The sequence below is a fragment of the Bubalus kerabau genome, chromosome 14 (genome assembly GCF_029407905.1).
Source record: "Bubalus kerabau isolate K-KA32 ecotype Philippines breed swamp buffalo chromosome 14, PCC_UOA_SB_1v2, whole genome shotgun sequence".
In the NCBI taxonomy this organism is placed as follows: domain Eukaryota; kingdom Metazoa; phylum Chordata; class Mammalia; order Artiodactyla; family Bovidae; genus Bubalus; species Bubalus kerabau.
The window spans coordinates 10,737,796-10,759,532 of record NC_073637.1 but is presented as its reverse complement, the minus strand read 5'-3'; the positions used below and the strand labels follow the sequence as shown (position 1 = coordinate 10,759,532).

Sequence of the window (21,737 nt, the reverse complement as noted above, 5' to 3'; positions counted from 1 at the left end):
GCATCCACTATAGCATATGCAGATCGTTTTGAGTTGCTCCGAAGTAACTACAGTAGATTTTACTTGGCGGGAGATTTTACACAGGAGCCTTAAAGACCTGGGGTGCACAAGTCATGCATTCTCTGTGAAATTTACCTGCCTCTTCTTTAAAATGAGGATCTCACAGGGTCTGCTAGAGCTCACCAAAGATCCAAATGCTTCCCTGCATTTCCCAGCCACCCCCACTAGTGGGATCATGTGACTGTCCCTCACTCCTGGCACGTGCCCCTCGCCAGCCTGAGGCAGGTAAGCAGAAAAGCTTGGAGGTCAGAGATAGCTAATGGCATGGTTACAAGCAGAAGGAGGGCTGCCTGGACCACATTAGCAATTACATGGATTTGCCTATTGTAACAACTGAAATCCAACTATGGACTATGGTAAGGATTACAGGTAACCTAGATAGCATATTGAAAAGCAGAGACATTACTTTGCCAACAAAGGTCCGTCTAGTCAAGGCTATGGTTTTTCCAGTGGTCATGTATGGATGTGAGAGTTGGACTGTGAAGAAAGCTGAGCACCGAAGAATTGATGCTTTTGAACTGTGGTGTGGGAGAAGACTCTTGAGAGTCCCTTGGACTGCAAGGAGATCCAACCAGTCCATTCCGAAGGAGATCAGCCCTGGGATTTCTTTGGAAAGAATGATGCTAAAGCTGAGACTCCAGTACTTTGGCCACCTCATGTGAAGAGCTGACTCATTGGAAAAGACTCTGATGCTGGGAGGGATTGGGGGCAAGAGGACAAGGGGACGACAGAGGATGAGATGGCTGGATGGCATCACTGACTCGATGAACATGAGTCTGAGTGAACTCTGGGAGGTGGTGATGGACAGGGAGGCCTGGCGTGCTGCGATTCATGGGGTCACAAAGAATTGGACATGACTGAGTGACTGAACTGAACTGAACTGAACTGAAGATAAGACATCTAACACAAAGGCTCCAACGTGAGCTGACTGCAGCTAAAGAAACCTCTACAAGCAGAGGTCCTAAAGCAAACCAGACAGCATTAGATGATTTTTCTGTCATCTCATTCACACCAAATCTTTGCAGGAATAGATTTGAGATATAAGATCCAAACAGACACACACACACACACAGGGAGCAGATATACATATGGCTGATTAACTTTGTTGTACTGCAGAAACTAACACAGCATTGTAAAGCAACTATACCCTTAATTTTTAAAAAAGTAAAGCAAGAGGTTGAATAATTCTAAAAAATTGTAAATAAAATACTATACAAGCCATATCATGTGGGGAAAAAAAGGTAAAGGTCATGGGTGTCCCTGAAAGATAACTCTTTCCACTTAATCTTTCGACTCATGGAAAACATTTTCCTGGGTTGGAATTTCCAGAGAGAGTGATTCAGGCAATATTTGATCTTCAAGGTGCATGTCTCTCCCCTATAACCCTTCTCAGCAGTAATCAGCGGTGGGAAGAGTAAGGGCTGTGAAATCGCGCAGACCCAAGTTTGCCCTACCTTTTGTGTGCTTGGGGAAAGTTACCAAACTTTACTAAGGTTATCGATCAAATGCTGGTTATAACACCTGCTGTATTAGTCAAGATTCTCCAGAGAAACAGAACCAGTATGGCATATTAATACATATGGTATGATATCTATAGATATATTTAGACATATCTATCTAGAGAGCTTTTAAGGAATTATCTTATGCAGTTGTGGGGGCTGACAAGTCCAGAATTTATAAGGCAAGCCAGCATACTTGAAATTCAAGTAAGAGTTGATATTGTGGTCCTGAGTCTATAGGCTGGAAATGCAGGCAGCATTTGTTTGTTGCAATCTGTAGGTGGAATTCCTTTTTCCTCAGGAAACTCCAGTCTTTTAAAGCCTTCAATTGATTGCACAAGGCCCACCTACATGATGGAGGGTAACGTACTTTGCTGCTGCTGCTGCTAAGTCGCTTCAGCCGTGTCCGACTCTGTGCGACCCCATAGACGCCAGCCCACCAGGCTACTCCGTCCCTGGGATTCTCCAGGCAAGAACACTGGAGTGGGTTGCCATTTCCTTCTCCAGTGCATGAAAGTGAAAAGTGAAAGTGAAGTGGCTTAGTTGTGTCCGACTCTTAGCGACCCCATGGACTGCAGCCTACCAGGCTCCTCCGTCCATGGGATTTTCCAGGCAAGAGTACTGGAGTGGGGTGCCATTGCCTTCTCCGAATTTCCTTTACCTAAAATTAATTGATTGTAAATGTTAATTACATCCAAAAAACACCTTCAGAGCAATATATCAACCAGTATTTGATCAAAACAAGTCAGTGATGATTCCTTTTATTTATTAGTATAATACTTTTTCAACAAAAAAAATGCACTAAGTACAATCAATAGAAAAAGTGATATTTTGACCTTACCATTTTAAACACAGGCAATTTTCTCCATACAAATTTCTAGTTAAAGAATACCATACAAAGTAAATCTGAATTGCAGGCCATGTTTGCTTTGCGAATATATATGAAGCAAGAGGGATGGAGAGGGAACATCTTCTATATTGCATGTGTAACCATACCATTTTTTACATATTTTAAAGCACTATGGTGTTTTGCCTTTATTTTGCCCCTAAAGGATTTTGTTGTTGTTGTATCTTTGCTTGAATTTCAATTAGGGTGAAAAGTAGTCATGAGTCCCAAGATGATTGAAAACTTGGTAAAGAAATTGGTTCAAAAGAAGAACTGTCTAAAAAATGGCTCTCTCCTGCCCGTTTTCCATCAACCATTATCTACTGTCACCACCTTCAATTACAAGGTTTCCTTGGGGAGAACTGCAAACTTTTTCTACGTTGTATTTTATGTACAGACCACATTTATTTACTTTCAAGTCAGTGTTGATTATGTAAATTCCCTTTCTTTGTTCAACTGCAGCAGTTCATCAAAGGACAGGTATAGACAGGCAGGTCCAGGAACCTGCATTGTTATAAGCTCCTCTTAGACTTCTCTAACAAAAACTAATGTTTGAGAACCATTGCCTTAAGGTATAAGGTACAATAGGAGACCATTCATCCAGGTGGTTTGTTCTCTGTCTAATTTCCCAGTCCTTTCCCTTCCAACTGCTAGTGTTTGCAAAGGAAAGACAAATTAATATTATTTTCAGGAGCATACTATCATTGTGAGGGCAAACAGATTTTTTGGAAAAAATGACATAACTAAATAAAAATCCTTTTTTTCCCTCAATTATCCAATTGTTCACTTTCTCCAATAAACAGTTGATTCCAAGCAGACCACAAATCAGACAATTTCTGGATATTCAGATTGAAGACATTCATCAGAGGCCCTCATGAATGGTTGTCAGATTTTGGCAAACCTGATCAGAGAAAGGAGAAAAGAAATTCATCATTTATCCATGTACACAAGAAATGCAGTATCTACTTGAATTACTGCATGAGTGAGTGTGTGCGTGTACGCACACACAGACACAGACACACACACACACAAACACAACTACCTTAAATAATCAGAACTGGGACAGGGGAGCCCCAGGTCTTTCCTTCCTACTCCCAGTTCTCAGTTCTCTCTCTTTCCTGGGACAGGCTACAGGGCTTTTTGTCCCTAAACCCAGCTTGGTACTTAGTTAACTACTATTTTATATTGTCCTTCTTTTCTCCCCACCCCTTCTAGGATAGAAATCCCTACAGAGTAACAAGTGAGTTTTCCCTGTATTTCTACTCCCTAAAGTTGATTGGAGGCTTCCCAGGTAGCTCAGTGGTAGAGTCCCCCTGCCAATGCAGGAGATGTGGGTTCTATCCCTGGGTAGGGAAGATCCCCTGGAGTAGGAAATGGTAATTCACTCCAATAGTCTTGCCTGGAGAATCCCATGGACAGACAAGCCTGGAGAGCTGCAATCCATGGGGTTGCAAAGAACTTAGCAACTAAACAACAACAAAATTGATTCACTCATTCACTAACTATATAAACATCCATTCCTGCATGGGAAAGTAGGAAAAGAAATGTCACCCATTTTGCTACTATGATGTCATAAATGCAAAATGGACCCTTCTGATGCTAACTTGTTTTTGGTGACATGGGTACCTCTGATAACCTTCATTGGAAGGAGGCCTTTGAGCCAATGGTGTGCAGTACAGACAGTCCCCAAACTCGAAGACTTTAAACAAGAAGGCAGTTGAGTAAGAACTGCATAATGTTATGAAAAGAGATGTGACTTGAGAAGTATAAAATGCTAAAAAAAAAAACATGCATGCTATCTATCTAACTATGTGCAGTGCAGGACAGGTGTGGAGGGGCTGCTCCACGATGTTGGACCAAGTATAGCACTTGTCCTCACCTCCCTCAGATTCTTATCCTTGGTTCTTAGAGGAAACTTATGAGTCACTCTTGACTCTTGATGCTAATGATCATGTCTTTGGCTGATTGGTTTCTGGATATGTTTATATGTGAGGAAGAGAGTTGCAAAATCTTTAATGTACAGGCTCAGAGCTCTTGGCTCTAAAGGAAGTACTTTAAGAAATGATGCAGCAAATACATTCAATGAATATTTATGGAGTACAGTACCTACTCTTTTCAAGGCATCAGATACGGAAATGAAGTCAATAGTCCTTGTTTTCAGATCTTGACTGCAAGAGTGTGTGGATATGAGGTTGGAAGAGTGGGAAACAGGGTAAAAAAAAACAAAAAAAACAGAGAGGGAAGGAGAGAAAAACAAGTTGAAGTATGTATACAAGTAATCAAAGAAGTGATCTTGTTCCATAAGTGAGACTATGGATGAGAGTGTTTAAAATGGAAATATCATCCTGGTCTTGATATAATTTCTTTTAGGAGGAGCACAGAACAGTGGGCGATGCCCTTAAAGCAACAGATGACATAACCCCTGCAGCTCAGACACTGGCTGATCCATCCATCCTTCCCTGCCCACCCTCCTCATCTCTCTTGGTCTGGCCAAACATCGCCCCAGGTGGTCCCACAGCCTCTGTGCTAACTCTACACTTGCACTTATTGACTTAAAAACACAACTTCACCTTGCCCTTCACAAGTCCTTCTAATTAGACTCAAATCTTGAGGCCTTGGCATCATAACCCTGGCGCTCAGCAACGGTGTCTGACTCTTGGCAGAGGCTCCGTAAATGTCTGCTGAGCACCTAGCTCAGCGCAGAACACATTGTGAGTTCTAAATGAAGATAATGTTAGGTTAAGCAATGCCACTTTAGAAATCAAGGGATAGAGGTTTTTACAGACCATCTTTTCAAGACTTTCTTAGTTAATGTGCAAAGAAGTATCTGAAGAGGTGATTAAAAATAAAGAGCCCTCCCCCACAAATTTGGATTCAGAAGTCTGGAATTGGAATCCATACAACTGGTTTCAAATAAACTACCCAGCTGATTCTAGAGCAGATGTCCCCAATGCTGTGCTTTGAGAAACTCTGCCCTCATTACAGAGCTTTCTAATAAGATGACACTTGTTCTGATTAATTGTACATATTCATCTTGAAACCCAAAGAAAATGGATTTTATACAATGTACACCATCTGACATTTCTGTGAGCTGGGTTACAAAACAACTCTGCCGTTGAGTCTTTTGTTCAGACATTATATGTTAGTCCAGTCTAGTCTGCACCAAAAGCTGAGCACCCATGCACATCAACAGTTAACCTCGTGTGAGGTAGACCTGTGTGCAGCCCCATAGCTAGAAGGAGAAAATTGGGTATCTCAGGAAGGTTTTATTTTATTTTACTTTTTTAAAATTTTTGCCCATGTCATGTGGCATGTGGTATCTTAATTCCCCAACTGGACCACCAGGTAAGTCCCTCTTAGGAAGATTTCAAACAAATGTCACTAATTTAATGAATTTGAGCCAATTCTGGGAGATAGTGGAGGACAGAGGAGCCCTGTGTGCTTCAGTCCATGGGATTGCACAGAGTCAGACACAACTTAGTGACTGAACAGCAACATTAATTTTCAAGGGCTAAAGAATAAGGATTTCTCTGGTAACCTCAGGACCCAATTTTCTACCTATCAGGTTAGATAAAACTTAGCTCTACCAACGCCTGTCCCTAGAAACCTGGAATGCCAGGAAATGAAGGAAAACATTGCTCAGGGTGTCAGTAAATCAACATTGGCTGGAGTCCAAAACAAAATAAATCTTCACTAAGCCCCGCTGTGATTTCAGAGTTAAATACAAGGATTTCATAAATAGGGCAACAGAGTGTCAAGAGCGAAGGCTAGTAAACTAATTTGAATTACAGACCTCAGCCTCCAAGCTCTGGGACTTTGCTTCTGAGAGCCATATTGAAGTGAAGGTAATTAAGACAATCCGTCTTGCAAGGGGAGGGCGCTTTGGAGACTGTTTGAGATTCTGTGAGCATCTCACCCAGACCCCAGTAACCTTTTGAAATATGCTGAACCATGCAGTCAGCATACAGGGGGATCATTAAGTGGGTGAGAGATGGTGGAGAAATCAGTTTGTAACTGAGATCATTTCATGGGCAGTTTGCCATTTAAGATAAAGGCCTTTTAATATGAGGTGTTAATGAAGTACAGTGCTATATAATCTATAAAATCCCTTTAAAGACTATTTAAAAATGTAAAACTCATATTATTTCCTAAGTTTTGCTGCCTTAAAAATTAATTCTATTTTTGTGTAAGTATTTAGGAGACAGGTTGGCAATAGAAATTATTCTTCAGGACAAAGAGTCAGGACCTTTCCTGCATGTAGTCATTGCCATCCGTTGCTCAGCAGAAAGCTTTCTCAGATGTCAGATTCTGGTTATCTTTGTACAAACAAGGATAACACAAGAGATACTTACCAAGTGCAGGTGGTGGCTTTGAAATAGTTGGCAAGGCTGAAAAAGGATGACTTGACTACATCTTGGAGGAGAAAGAGAAAATATTTTTATTATTATTTTTTCAATTTTGAGAAAATATTTTTAAATGCCTCAAACTGGAATAAAATACGGGAATCAGAGCAGTAATGTGGGAAATGGTTACTTACAAGCAATGATTATCACCAAGGAACACGAGAAGACACTGGCTATGATTCCTCCCAGAAACCACCTGAAACAGCAGGATTGCTCAGGCTTAGCAAACTGATTGTATATTTCCAACACATGAGATGTTCTTTTAGACTCGCTATAGACGAATGAATTTAGGATATACTATAGAACGACAGTAGTTGAAACAGTGCAGTATTGGCAAAAGGATAGAAATATAGCTGAATGGACAAGAATAGAAAGCCCAGAAATAGATACAAGTTAAGTGATTTTTTTTTAATGTTTAAAAATTGTATTTATCTATTTTTGGTTGTGTTGGGTCTTCATGGCCCTGTGGGTTTTTCTCTAGCTGTGGCGAGTGGGGTCTGCTCTTCATCGTGGTTTGTGGGTTTCTCGGTGCTGTAGGTTTCTTGCTGTGGAGCGTGGGCTCTAGCGTGCAGGGGGCTTCGGCAGTTGTGGCACATGGGCTCAAGAGTTGCAGTTCCTCAGCTCTAGAACACAGACTCAGTAGCTGTGGCTCAGGGGCTTAGTTGCTCCGAGGCATGTGGGACCTTCTTGGACCAGGGATGAAACTTGTGTTTCCTGCATTGGCAGGTGGCTCCTTTACCACCAAACCACCGGAAAAGCCCAAGTTAAGTGATTTTTAACACAAGTGCAAAAGCAATGCAATGGAGAAAGGAGACTCTTTTCAACAAATGCTGCCGAGTTGTTTAGACATGCAGAAGCATGAAACTCCACATAGACATCACACCTTAACATAAAACTCCACTCAAAATGAGTCATAGACCGAGATGTAAGCCACAAAAGTGTGAAACTGCTAGAAAAAAACAAAGGAGAAAATTTGTATGCTTAAGCTTTCGTAATCTTGACAAATGAGGGTGTTACACTTTCAGGTTTTTGTCAATCTGATGGATGATTGTATCACGGAATGGATTTTTTTTCTTTTTAAAGAATAATATCTTTATAGTTTTGTGCTCAAAATATGAATATTGAAAGATATTACAAATAAATACAAAGGCAAAAGGAAAATATGAAAAAAATCCCACCACCCTGAAGCATTATTAAAATCTGACAAATATCCTTTCAGACATCTCTTTATAGGCATTTTAAAAACTTCAAAGATTGAGCTTTCTACATATAAACTGCCAAAATCTCCAAACTCCAAAACTGCTGACCTGCTACCAAAACATATATGGGGAAACTTCAGGCACTCAAATTAAGGCTAAAATAATTCATCAAAGATTTTTAATTGCTGCCTGCCTATGCAAGAGAAATAGTTTAGAGTTTGAATTCAGACAAATTAACTGCCTGCTTAAAAAAAAAAATCAGTACAGGTGTACCTTGAAGATATTGCAGTTTCAAAGACCACTGAAATAAAGTGAATATCATAATAAAGCAAATCATGTGTATATTTTGGTTTCCCAGTGCATATAAAAATTATGTTTGCACTATACCGTAAACTGTTAAGTATTCAATAACATTGTATCTTTAAAAATGTATATACCTTAATCTTTTTTATGGAGAGACATTGCCTTTTATTTATTTTTTATTTTTTTTCCTACATGAGTTTGTGTTTATTTATTTATTTTTATTTTTATTTTTTTTACTTTACAATATTGTATTGGTTTTGCCATACATCAACATGAATCCACCACGGGTGTACACGTGTTCCCAATCCTGAACCCCACCTCCCTCTTCCCTCCCCATACCATCCCTCTGGGTCATCCCAGTGCACCAGTCCCAAGCTTCCTTATACCTTAATTTAAAAAGACTTTATTGCTGAAAAAAAAAATGAGCTTTAACAAATGTACATTAAAGCATATAAAGGTTTTTAGTGTTATTTTAAAAATAAAAACCCTGTAATCACCCAAATCAAGAAATAAAATATTTCTAACACCTCATAAGTTTTCCTTTATTGATCCTTCCTACTTTACCCTCCCAAATTAACTACTATGCATACATCTATAGGAACTGATTGGCTTTGCCTTTTCCTGAATTTTTTATGTATATACTTGTATCTGTCATCTTTCACTGACATCATATTTCTGAGGTTCATCCATGCTATTGCCCATAGGAAGAGTTCTTTTTTGAAAAAAAAAATCACTTAACTAAACTTTTTACTTTAGAATAACTAGATATACAGAGAAGTTGCAAAAAAAATAATATAGAGGGTCCTCAAATATCCCTTATCCATCTTCCCCTGTCATTAGCATCTTACAATACATGGTGCCTTTGTCATAATTATAAGGAACCGACACGGGTACCTCACTAATATCTCAACTCCACACTTCATTTGAACTTTACAGCTTTTCCCTAATTGATCCACTTTCCAGCATCTTACACAGGATATCACATGAGATTTAGTCATATGTCTCCTTAGTTTGGGCTATGACAATTTCTCAGACTCTCCATAGTTTTGATGACTTTGACAGTTTTGAGGAGTACTGGTCAGATAATGTGGAGTGTCCCTCAAGGTGGGTTTTTCTTGTGATTGGGATTCCCTGGTGGCTCAATGGGAAAGAATCCACCTGCAATGCAGGAGACACAGGTTAGATACCTGGGTTGGGAAGATCCCCTGGAGAAGGGAATGGCAACTCACTCCAGAATTCTTGCCTGGAACATTACAAGCATAGTGGAGCCTGGCAGGCTACAGTCCCTGGGGTCGAAAGAGTCAGACGTGACTTAGCTTCTAGACCACCACAACCACCATGTTTAGACTGGGGTTTAGAAGACCCTAGAGGTGAAATGCCATTCTTACCATATCAAGGTAGTGTTTGTCAGGCTTCTCAACTGTCAAGTTTCCTTTTCCTCCTCTATCCAAATGCTATTCTTTGGAATCAAGTTTCCAAAGGGAGTCAAGTTCTCCTCTTAAGGGGGAAGTTTCTACATAAATTAACCTAAGAGGAACATTCCATTAATAGTTCTGTGAAATAAAGAAAAGTCTCCATGATCAGCTAAGTTTGGGAAAAGCTAAGTTAAGCAAAGCTGAACAGGTTTCTTCACCATGTTATTTCACTGAGCCTTTATTATGCTAATGTACACTGTGATTTCCCCCAACTTGGGATATATAATACAGAATTCTGCAACATTATTTTTAACTACAGGACTGCCCCCCACCCCTTTTTGTTCGTTTGGTCCCATTATGATCTAAAAATACTTTCCAAACCTCATAATTATCTGGGAAGCTGTTTTAAAGTACGGATTCTCACTAGATCTAAATTGGTATCTCCAGGGATGGGATCCAGGACTTCGTATTGAAAAATATAACTCTCCCAAGTGATGTGAGGCACTTGACCATCAAGAGGAAGGACTTGAGGAGAAGCAGCATGCACTAACCAGAGCACAAGGACCACAAGACCCCAGGGTGTATCATTCATTCCCGTTTCATTGGTTCAACAATTATCGATGAGGCCCTAGTATAGTATCTCTGTTCTCAAGGGAACTTACAATCTTGTAGGGCGAGATAGAGCATTAACTTTTAAATCCGCGAACATAGACTAGGTCAGGTCGTGATAAATGCTCTGGAGAAAAGCCAAGCGAGATGTGCGTGATACAGAATGGTATTCTGTCTATATATGGTTATCACGGAAGGGCTCTCTGCTGATGTGACATTTGAACAGATAACCAGAAAGAAGTAAGGGCACAAGTTATTGTTTCTCCAGGGAAAAAAGACTGTAGTAGGCAGAATAAATAGCAAGTGCAAAGGCCTTGAGGCCCAAGTGGGCTTAGCACAGAAGGGACTTGATGGCTGCCCTGGAGACTTGGGTAAGAAAAGAATAGGAAGGACACGCTGGACAGAGGGTAGAACAGAAACATGCCTATAATCAGCCAAAAGCATTATGTCCTCTGAGATGCTGAGAAGACATTTTATGTGAGGTTATGAAAATATAATGGGAAAGATGGAGTCCCAGTGGGAACTCCAAGTGCCCTAGTGGGGATGTCACATGCCCTTGAACTCCATGTAGGGTGACTTAGATTTATATCTGTAACAATGGGTCACTGAGGATCTAAACAAAGGATAATGCATGGTACAAATCCAATTTCTAGCAAGATCCACTGCCTTTGGTGTGTTTTGTGAGATAATGGGAGGAGGGAGGTAGTAGATAAAAAGCCAATGGACAGAAAAATGGACAAATCTTAACCACAGAGCTACCTAAAATGCTTTGTGGAATAAGGCAAGGAAATCATCAATCAATTACAGCTTCATTAATTATTAAACACCACTGCATGAACATAAAAAGCTAAATTACCTTGCACAGGCAGAAATGATTAAGCATGCAGCAAGCAGAATTGCTTGAAAGGAGACCTCTTGTAACAAACTGGTTTCTAACAGGAAAAATAAAAAATAAATGAATTAGAAATCATCGTTGATTAAGTAGTCTTGGAACAACAAAATCATACTAAAACTTTTTTTTTTGATACACCAAAAAAAAATGGTTTTTAAATGTGTGTCAGTTCAAGTAATTTGTCCTAAGTAATATGATTAAGAGCTTCCCTGGTGGCTCAGCAGAAAAGAATCTGCATACAATGTGGGAGCTGTAGGAGATGTGGGTTTGAACCCTGGTTCAGGAAGATCCCCTGGAAAAGGTCATGGCAACCCACTCCAGTATTCTTGCCTGGAGAATTCCATGGACAGAGGAGCCTGGCGGGCTGCAGTCCACAGGGTCACAAAGAGTTGGACACCATTGAAGTGACATGGCACGGCATGGCAATAAGATCAAATTATCAAATGCTGTCTAGGGCCTTTCATTAGAAATTTTCTGAAAATTATCAGTTTTTTCCTAACACTTAAAACATAAGCGATTGTACTACATAGACAGTTTGGAGCTTGCCTTTTACCTCAATGTTGGCAAAAGGCTTTGTAGACTTGCTGCTAATGTCAGAAATCTAACTGGGATGATGATTATAATATTAAAGTCTAAATTTTGTAGAGTGCCTTATAACTCACAAAGAGCTTTCATACATCAGTTCATTTCATCACCATGACCAGACTGGGAGGCAGGAACCATGATCACAGTTCTGCAAATGAGAAGACCAAATTTCAAGTGATGAAATTCAACCAAGGTCACAGAGCTATGTGCTGCCAGAACCAAGATTGAAAAACCACATCTAGCCAGAACATCATGTTTTGTCCGAAATAGGGTGGGTAAAAGAATGGCAACTTGGCATACTGGGAGTCTCTAAAGGGCTAAAAAAGAGAATAAATAGTCTGAACTATTTGTCCTTGCAAAACTCTTTGCTATCTTAAAATACTTCAGCGTTACTGAGCCATGGTGGAAATGACTGCAAATCATCCAGCAGTTATAAAAAGGAAGAGTTAAACCAATTGTGACTCTGAGTCTTATTTTAACCACCTAAAAGGAATCAGAGCTGCTTTAAGGATGACCACGTAAAGATCTAAAGGAAAATAGAACAGATCTCAGCTTCATTTTTGCCAAATGCTTCAAAAGCTAAATTTTGCAAGTTGTTTAAAACTTGTAAGAACTTTGAGCTCTGCATGTATTTATTTTTGCTATTTACGTTCTGAATTGAGATTGAGTCAGCTAACAAGAACCTACTTAGTCCATAATATGGGTGAAACATTGAAGATGGGCAAATGCAAAATATAGCAGTTGTGAATGACATCACTGCACATATACAGTATTTCATATTAATATAGACAGAGATTTAAATAAGTTATTGTGGGTTCAATCGAACACTCAACCATCTTTTAAAGTGTTTCTATTCTTAGCCTCCTCTGATTTCATGTGGAATTTGAAACATATTTTCTCCCAGAAATAAGTATAGGTTGACAAACTGCAAAGATCCCTAGACTTGAATACTGAAGGAAGACTGGGTTTAAACTCATAAAGACCTGCGTTGTGATTGTGGACAAGGTGGTCATTGACTTAGCATGAATTTTGGCTTGGCTCAAGTGTAAACTCCTTCAGGAAGTCTTCTTGGATGTCTTCACCTCCCCCTTGGCCCTTAGCTGCTCTGTCTTTGAAATCCCATTATACCTCATGCATGTCTCCATCAACAAACTTTCCACACTGAATTAAAATTATTGTTTTCTTTCTCTCTGTTTGCCTGTCAGACTATTGACAATAGCTGGCATCTATTTGTTGTTCTTCAGCAGCAATGCCCATATTTTCCTTGAGAAGTCCCCTCTGCCTTCCTCCTAGTGTGTGGTTCCAGTGGACAGACTGATTTCCCTCCCAGCCTTTGATGCGCTCCAATCCACTTGGAGCTTCACATGCATGCATGTGTGCTATGTCACTCCAGTCATGTCCGACTCTTTGCAGCCCTATGGACCATAGGCCTGCCAGGCTCCTCTGGTCCACGGGATTCTCCAGGCAAGAATACTGGAGTGGGTTGCCATGCCCTCCTCCAGGGGATCTTCCCAACCCAGGGATCTAATCCACATCTCTTACATCTCCTGCGCTGGCAGGCAGGTTTTTTACCACTAGCATCACCTGGCAAGCCCCTGGATCTTCATATACTTAGTGACAAAGGGATAGGTTTTGTTGTGTAACTGGGACTCTTCCAGAACCAAGGTAGCCGGCCCTCTTGTCCTAAGTCTAGAGTTTGTTTCTGCTGACTTTGGCTGGGGGAAGTTGCAGGCACAGAGCCAGCAGAACTACCATGGAGTAATAAAGAGCATTTCAAAAAGTAAAGTGGACAGAGGAAAAGAGACTTGAAGAGACTGACAGGACCTGGAATCTTTGCTTGGAATGTTTATTAATATGAACCAATACATTCAATGACTGATCAATCCATTTTGAGTTGGAGTTTCCTCCACTGGAACTCAAAAAACCCTGACTGATAAAATAATGCCAGGCACACTTATACCTTTAGCATATGGATCAGTACTCAAACAGTCTGCACACTCAAAACCTACATGAAGGAGATAAAACAGCATCGGATGGAGACCTCATCCACTCAGGGCTTTATAGCCAAGTGAAGCAAAGGAAGATGGCCCCAAGAGAGAGATACATGGTACTGGGTGCTACACCATCCTGGGGAAGCCAAGTGCTACCTCCACCCACCAGCATGGGGCAGAGAAGACCCCACAGAGGCAGTCTCCTCTAACAGGACCTTAAAGGAAGAGTAGGGGTCTTCCAGGTATATATAGCCCATGGGAGACATTCCAGACACAACAAAGAACTTATGCAAAGGCTGACTTGGCCTACCAGAACTTGAGTATTCTATTCTGTAAAATGGAGACAGCTCATTTAACTGGCCCACCACTGTCTTGGAGCCCCTGTTCTGTGCCAGGCACGACATGGGCAGTTGGGACTCTACAGATGCTTGAGGTATGGTCACCACCTTCCTGAAAGAGCTGACGGCCTGATGGAGGAGATACAAAAGTAAACATTCAAGAACAGTACAAGAAATGGGCAAGAGAGAGGGGAGTCCTGAGAGCTGCAGGAATACAAAAAGGGGTCACTGAAGACCTCTTCCCCAGAAAACAGGATGGACTCCTTGGAGGAGGTGGGACATGAAACTGTCAGCTGGAAACTGTCTAAACAATAAACACTGCTATCCTGGTCATCCTGACCCCTGGAAAGGGAATAAAAAAAATCCTCAAGACTTATCTAATAGCTGCACTGGGAACAAAATGAAGCAGGGCATGTTGGTCTTTGGGAGTAGAAGTGGTCAGTGAGATAAATATTCAGGATTTGAGGAAGGCGAAGAAAGAGAAGACATTATTTTTTCGTTTCACCTTCCATCTTAGGTAATCGTAACATCACATTTTTGGAGCGCTTGGTATACATGGCACATGATGCTAAGTGCTTGATGAGGATTATTTCAATCATTTATCGATACAGGGTGGGAATTATGATTATCTCCCTTTACAGATGAAAATGTGACGTTTTGGAGTGTTGGGTAAACTGAAGTGGGAACTGGGCTTTGAAACTTGGCAAGCTGGGGACAAGACAGCGCCTTGAAGCAACACCGTGCAAACCTGGTCCACCCGATATTAGCATAGATTTAAGGGAGATGCTTGAGATGCTTGCTGAATTTATTTCAGATTTACTACTGACAGCAAGCATCAAGGCCTTGATATCTTTTGACTTTCCTTGCCAGGGGCATAGCATGAAAGAATGTTCTTTCTCTTGTTTATTTTCTTCCTCTAACATATATCAAACACACAGCTAGATATGAAGACGATGATCACGGACAGCTATGTATGAGCACGACTCAGCTTTAGTCATACTTAGCATTTTCCCAAATGTCTTCAGGGTTTTAAAAACAGAAAGAAAACACCGCAAATCCAGTCCTTCTAGTACCTCTGAGATGACTCCTCCAGGTCAGTCACCTCCTCGGTGGATGCATCACCTGGTTGCAGGCTGATGCCAGCTCCTAAGGGGACATTAGTCACTTCCGGGCCCTGAAAGGAATTATGTGGGTGCAGCAAAGATTTAAAAAAACTCACTTGGATGATCCAACGCCTCTTCCTGGAAACGTTCAGAAGCCGTCCACTGGGACTGAGGAGACAAGCTGTAGGAGTTTTCTCTGGGTCTCTGAGAGGCAACAGGGCCAGAAAAGGAGGCTTTCACAGACTCTGCATTCAGCTTCTGTGACTCCCAGTCATCAGTCAGAGAACAGTCATAATCACCTCCTGGAAGAGCAGAGGGGTTCAGTGTGTGTGTGTGTGTGTGATTTCCGTGACTCTAATGATCATAGCAATAGTCTTAAGAAGCACAGAGAATTGGAACTGAACGAGCAGAAACATTTTTTCCTAACCTCTATTTCCATGGAGCATAAAGTGACGAAGGGGAAATGACAGCAGAGAGGAGAGCCGGAGGCAGCCCATGGGTGACTGAGCCCCCCGAGAAGGCGCCAAGCCCGAGACGTTTGGGAAGGGGAGCCAGCACTGAGGGGAAGGCCAAAGCTTCACGGGCCTGGGGCAGGTGGATCCGTGGAGTCGTTCAGTGCAGAATTATTGTGTAACTGCATACGAGACACAGTTCGGGAGGCTGGGCATCAGAAGTCAGAGTAGACAAGTGCTGTGTGCCATCCATGGCTGGGGAGGGACAGGCACACCGGCTCACAGTTAGGAGGCAAAGAGGTCATCACTGCACGGAAACCTGGCAGAAGGTGTCCAGATGGAGCCTGGGAGGGAGTGTCTGAGTGCTTGAGTGGAAATCTGAAGGCCTAGGAGGAGGACTTGCAGAGAGACAGAAGGAAGAACAAAGGCCAGGAAGAGACAGACAGAGGGCGAGGGGAGAGGGGAGGAGGAGAGGGAGGAGGGGGAGGAGGGGGAGGGGAAGAAAGAAGGGAAAGAAGAAAGAAAGACATCAGCCTCCGCACAGAATGTGGTGGGCTCCCAGAAGAACAAACCCTCCTATGTGGCCAGACAGGAGCCCCTGAGCGTGGGCAGTCCTGGAAGATGGTTCTGGCTGGATTGCTAGTGCTGTGCTTAGTCGCTCAGTCATGTCCAACTCTTTGTAACCCCAAGGACTGTAGCCTGCCAGGCTCTTCAGTCCATGGGGATTCTCCAGGCAAGAATACTGGAGTGGGAAGCCTATCCCATCTCCAGAGGATCTTCCCAACTCAGGAATCAAACTGGAGTCTCCTGCATTGCAGGTGGATTCTTTATCAGCTGAGTTACTTGGGATTGCTCGGTGGGAATTAAAATTATGAAGGGCCTCATGGGTCATGCTCACTCAGGAGCTCAGATTTATCCTGTGGGCAACTTGGAGGATGGGAGTAGTGAGAGGTGCTTTGTGTGTTGAGGTGCTCACTCAGCGATGTGAGTGGTGGAGAGAGTCCCAGCCCTGTTCTAGAAGCTGGGAGTGACTGTGGAGCTCCAAGAACTCTTGGGGTCTTCATATAGCAGTGCTTCTTAACCAGAAGTCATTTCTCTTCCCAGAGGACATCTGACAATGTCTGGAGTCATTTTGGATGGTCACAACTTCAGCAGGGAAGAAGGGATAGGGTGTCACTGGTATCTAAAGGAATAAAGCCCAGGGATGTTGTGATACCATATACACAGGACAGGCCTGGATACTGAACCAATGAACTGATGCTTTTGGACATGGGAATTCCTGCCAACCCTGCAGGCTCCTTCCTACCCTCCTACCCACAACTTGCTGCCTCTTGATAAAGCAGTCTGCAGAAGCGTCTTTGCTGGTTGTCATAGAAAAAGGAAATGGTAGGAAGTGAAGCATGCCGAGCATCCAGTAACGCCCAGACTGCAGGGGAGGTCCTGGACCTTGTTTACTGCAGCACTAATCACAATGGCTAAGACGGAGAGAACCCATGTTCATCAATAGGCAAATGAATAAAGAAAATCCTGCCATTTGCATCATCACGGATGAACTAGGAGCTTCATCTAAGTAAAATAAGCCAGTCGTAGAAAGACAAATACCACATGATTACACTTACACACGAGGTATCTAAAATAGTCAAAATCAGAGAAGCAGAGAATAAAAGGGTGGCTGCTGGGGGTGAGGGGCAGGGGGCTAAGGGGAATTGTTCAACAGATATAAGGTTTCAGTGACGCTAGATGAATAAGTTCTAGAGCTCTGCCACACATGTGGCTATAGATATCAATGTGGTATTTTATGTACTTCAAAATGTGTTGAGAAGGTAGATTTTTTTTCTTAGCACACGTGCGCGCGCACACGCACACACACACACACAAAAGACCAAAAAAAACCCCCAAAACTCTACAAAACTTAGTCACTCAGTCATGTCCGACTCTTTGCAACCCCATGGACTGTACTACTCTTACTCTGAATCTTGCAGTATTGGAGGGACGCTGGGCTCTGATATCTTGAGTAAATATCATAGACAGCCAATATTGACCTTAAAAACCTCCTGTAAATGTCCAATTGGCACCATTGTATAGAATGTGTGTGGTGTGGCATGTTAGTCGCTCAGTCATGTCTGACTCTTTGTGACCCTGTGGACTGTGGCCTTCTAGGCTCCTCAGTCCTTGGGATTCTCCAGGCAACAATACTGGAGAGGGTTGTCAATTCCTTCTCCAGGGGATCTTCCCCACCCAGAGATCAAATTCAGGTCTCCTGCTTTGCAAGTGGATTCTTTACCATCTGAGCCACCAGGGAAGTCTCTCTCTCTCTCTCTCTCTCTCTCTCTCTCTCTATATATATATATATATATATATATCTCAACTTTATCTCCATAAAGCTGTTTTTAAAAAAGAGAGGAAGCTGTGTGGTCATATTCACATGGAAGTGAGAAGGAACTGGTACCTTTGTGGCTGATTATGTATTCAAGAGTGGCATTGAACTAAGACCTGGGGAGAAGTGATGAGGATGTGACAACAGTAAAAATATTCCTGAGCTGTTGCCCAAAGCTACTCTGCTGAACTTACGCTTTGCTGCTGAGAGTTAGATGAGATAAAAATGTATCTCATGTAGAATTCTGGAAATATTGCACAGAAATTTCTAAAAGAAAATTCTAAAAGAAGAGATGGCATTAAAAAGAGAAAAAAAGATAAAAAAAATTTTACAGACAAAAGAGTCTTAACAAAAAATGATCAAGGAATTTTCATCTCTGAAAAGACATGGTTTTCCCCCAATTCACACTTCCCTTCCCTGACATTTTTTCCCCCTCTAACCTTAATAATAAATGAAAGGGGCTTTCCTGGGGGGCTCAGTAGTGAAGAATCCACCTGTCAATGCAGGAGACACAGGTTTGATTCCTGACCTGGGACGATCCCACACTCTGCAGAGCAACTAAGCCAGTGTGCCTCGACTATTGAGACTGTGCTGCGGAGTCCAGAAGCCGCAACTATGGAGCACACGTGCCATAACTGCTGAAGCCCTCATACTCTAGAGCCCGTGCTCCGAAACAAGAGAAGTCACCACAGTGAGAAGCCCACACACTGCCGCTAGAGTAGCCCCCAGCTTGCTGCAACTAGAGGATAGCCCATGTGCAGCAACAAAGATACAGCACAGCCAAAATTAAATAGAAAAACATGTTAAACATAATAAATGAAAGAATCATCATGCAGTAAGTAAGTGAAAGTCGCTCAGCCACGTCTGATTCTGTGGGACCCTATGAATTGCAGCCCAGCAGGCTCCTCTGTCCATGGGATTCTCCAGGCAAGAATACTGGAGTGGGTTGCCATTTTTTCCCCAGAGGATCTTCCCAACCCAGGGATCAAACCTGGGTCTCCTGCACTGTAGGCAGATTCTTCACCATCTGAGTTATGAAGGAAGCCCTGCATAATCCAGAGAACATATCAATAAATAATTCTTTGGGATTATATTTGAAGATATTAATTTTATTCTGTTTCCCTTGGTTTATTTAAATTGTGTGGTTAGCTTCTGATTTTTTTTTTCTTTTTGGCTTCTGTTTTACAAGGATGAATCTAATTCTTCCAAGCAAGTTCCCTATCCTTACATACAAAATAGGCATTATCATTTGCTATAGAGGGAAACGCAAAGCCATGTACAGATGTTGCCATCAAAGACCTTTATGGAGAAGGCACTAGATCAAGAGAAAACTGTAGACCTCAGATGGGGGTGCCTTGTCTGAGGTCATTGTGTCTTTCTTTCTTGGGACTGGCAGAAACAGAGCTGGAAGCCCTGATGAGTCCTCCCTGTCTAGATCCTGGATCCTCTATCAGTATGACTCATGGACTCTGAGGATGCAGTCCAAATTACAGCATTGGATCTGGGCAGCCACGAAACATCAGAGCTAGAGAATGAATTGCAGCTAATGAGGAAAGGTGTCTGGATGCAGCTGTGGAAGGGGTGAGCTGAGGATAAACAAAATAGGCAACAACACCAACACCACAAAAAAAGCCCATTTTAGCCTGAAAAATTAAGGAAAAGAAAATCAGAGGAAGTAAGTTTTGATTGCATCCATTGCCCAGAGAGAAAACGGCAAGACAATTTAATTTTGAATTCTTCTCTTGAGTCTTCTAACTCGGCGATGTTTCCAGAGAAAAAGGAATTGCTGATAAAAGTCAGGGGGCTTTGGGTAAATCCGGAAAACAAGAAGTCTGGGGAAGATTTGATTACAGTTGACAGCAGAGATGAGCGCTTTCAAAGTCCCATGTGCACCCGGGTTGACTAATTACTGATTGGGGGTGGGGGTAGTTGATTTTGTTATATTTAGAAGACATTTGGAAACCATGAGAATTTTAACAAGATACCTCATGCACGTGCAGCACTGCTGCGGTCCAATTGCTTTAGGATTGTTTGGACATATTTTGAAGAGGCAGCAATGCGAAAAACAACGTGTGAATTTCCAAATATGTGAAACTCTGCCTTTAGAGTGGCGATTCCCAAACTTTAAACATCCACGGATAGTTCACCTGATTTTTGCCACCTCCCAGGGCCTTCTTATGGAGAAGGCAATGGCACCCCACTCCAGTACTCTTGCCTGGAAAATCCCATGGACAGAGGAGCCTGATAGGCTGCAGTCCATGGGGTCGCTAAGAGTCGGACATGACTGAGCGACTTCACTTTCATTTTTCACTTTCATGCATTGGAGAAGGAAATGGCAACCCACTCCAGTGTTCTTGCCTGGAGAATCCCAGGGACGGGGGAGCCTGGTGGGCTGTCGTCTATGGGGTCGCACAGAGTCGGACACGACTGAAGCGGCTTAGCAGCAGCAGCAGCAGCAAAGCCTTCTTAACTCCTAGCCACTTCAAATTTTCTTAGCCTATTTCACCTTAGTCTTTTACTTTAAAGGAAACTTTATATCACTCATTTAAATGCCCTAAAGAAAAAGTAAATGTAAGAACAAGTACAATGAACATGAGACCTTATTTAATTTGCACTAAATACTTTTGTAGGGGAAAGCTCTGAGCCTGTTCTTTGTTAAAAGACAGTAATGTAACTCCCAGTGGTTCGGGCTCTGTGCTCCCACTGCTGTGCAGCAGAGTTAATCAGCTATGTGTATACATATATTCCTTTTCTCTGAGCGATAAGAAAGCCTTCTTCAGTGATCAATACAAAGAAATAGAGGAAAACAACAGAATGGGAAAGACCAGAGATCTCGTCAAGAAAATTAGAGATACCAAGGGAACATTTCATGCAAAGATGGGTTCGATAAAGGACAGAAATGGTATGGACCTAACAGAAGAAGAAGATATTAAGAATAGGTGGCAACAATACACAGAAGAACTGTACAAAAAAGATCTTCACGACCCAGATAATCACGATGGTGTGATCACTCACCTAGAGCCAGACATCCTGGAATGTGAAGTCAAGTGGGCCTTAGAAAGCATCACTACGAACAAAGCTAGTGGAGGTGATGGAATTCCAGTTGAGCTATTTCAAATCCTGAAAGATGATGCTGTGAAAGTTCTGCACTCAATATGCCAGCAAATTTGGAAAACTCAGCAGTGGCTACAGGACTGCAAAGGTCAGTTTTCATTCCAGTCCCAAAGAAAGGCAATGCCAAAGAATGCTCAAACTACCACACAATTGCACTCATCTCACACGCTAGTAAAGTAATGCTCACAATTCTTCAAGCCAGGCTTCAGCAATATGTGAACCGTGAACGTCCAGATGTTCAAGCTGATTTTAGAAAAGGCAGAGGAACCAGAGATCAAATTGCCAACATCTGCTGGATCATGAAAAAGCAATAGAGTTCCAGAAAAACATCTATTTCTGCTTTGTTGACTATGCCAAAGCCTTTGACTGTGTGGATCACAATAAACTGGAAAATTCTGAAAGAGATGGGAATACCAGACCACCTAACCTGCCTCTTGAGAAATCTGTATGCAGGTCAGGAAGCAATAGTTAGAACTGGACATGGAACAACAGACTGGTTCCAAACAGGAAA

General features: G+C 42.1%; 1 protein-coding gene across 1 annotated transcript in view; it reads right to left on the bottom strand.

Annotated features, from left to right (window-relative positions):
• Positions 1-6,793: 6,793 nt before the first annotated feature.
• The window catches only part of TMEM71 (transmembrane protein 71), a 33,386-nt gene continuing 18,442 nt past the window's right edge, over positions 6,794-21,737 (bottom strand). Inside the window, exons 9-12 of the mRNA XM_055546888.1 lie at positions 15,400-15,585; positions 11,231-11,306; positions 6,983-7,044; positions 6,794-6,858 (exon numbers count right to left, since the gene is read on the bottom strand). Coding sequence (XP_055402863.1) covers positions 6,794-6,858; positions 6,983-7,044; positions 11,231-11,306; positions 15,400-15,585 — 389 coding nt within the window. The remainder of the gene's footprint in view (positions 6,859-6,982; positions 7,045-11,230; positions 11,307-15,399; positions 15,586-21,737) is intronic.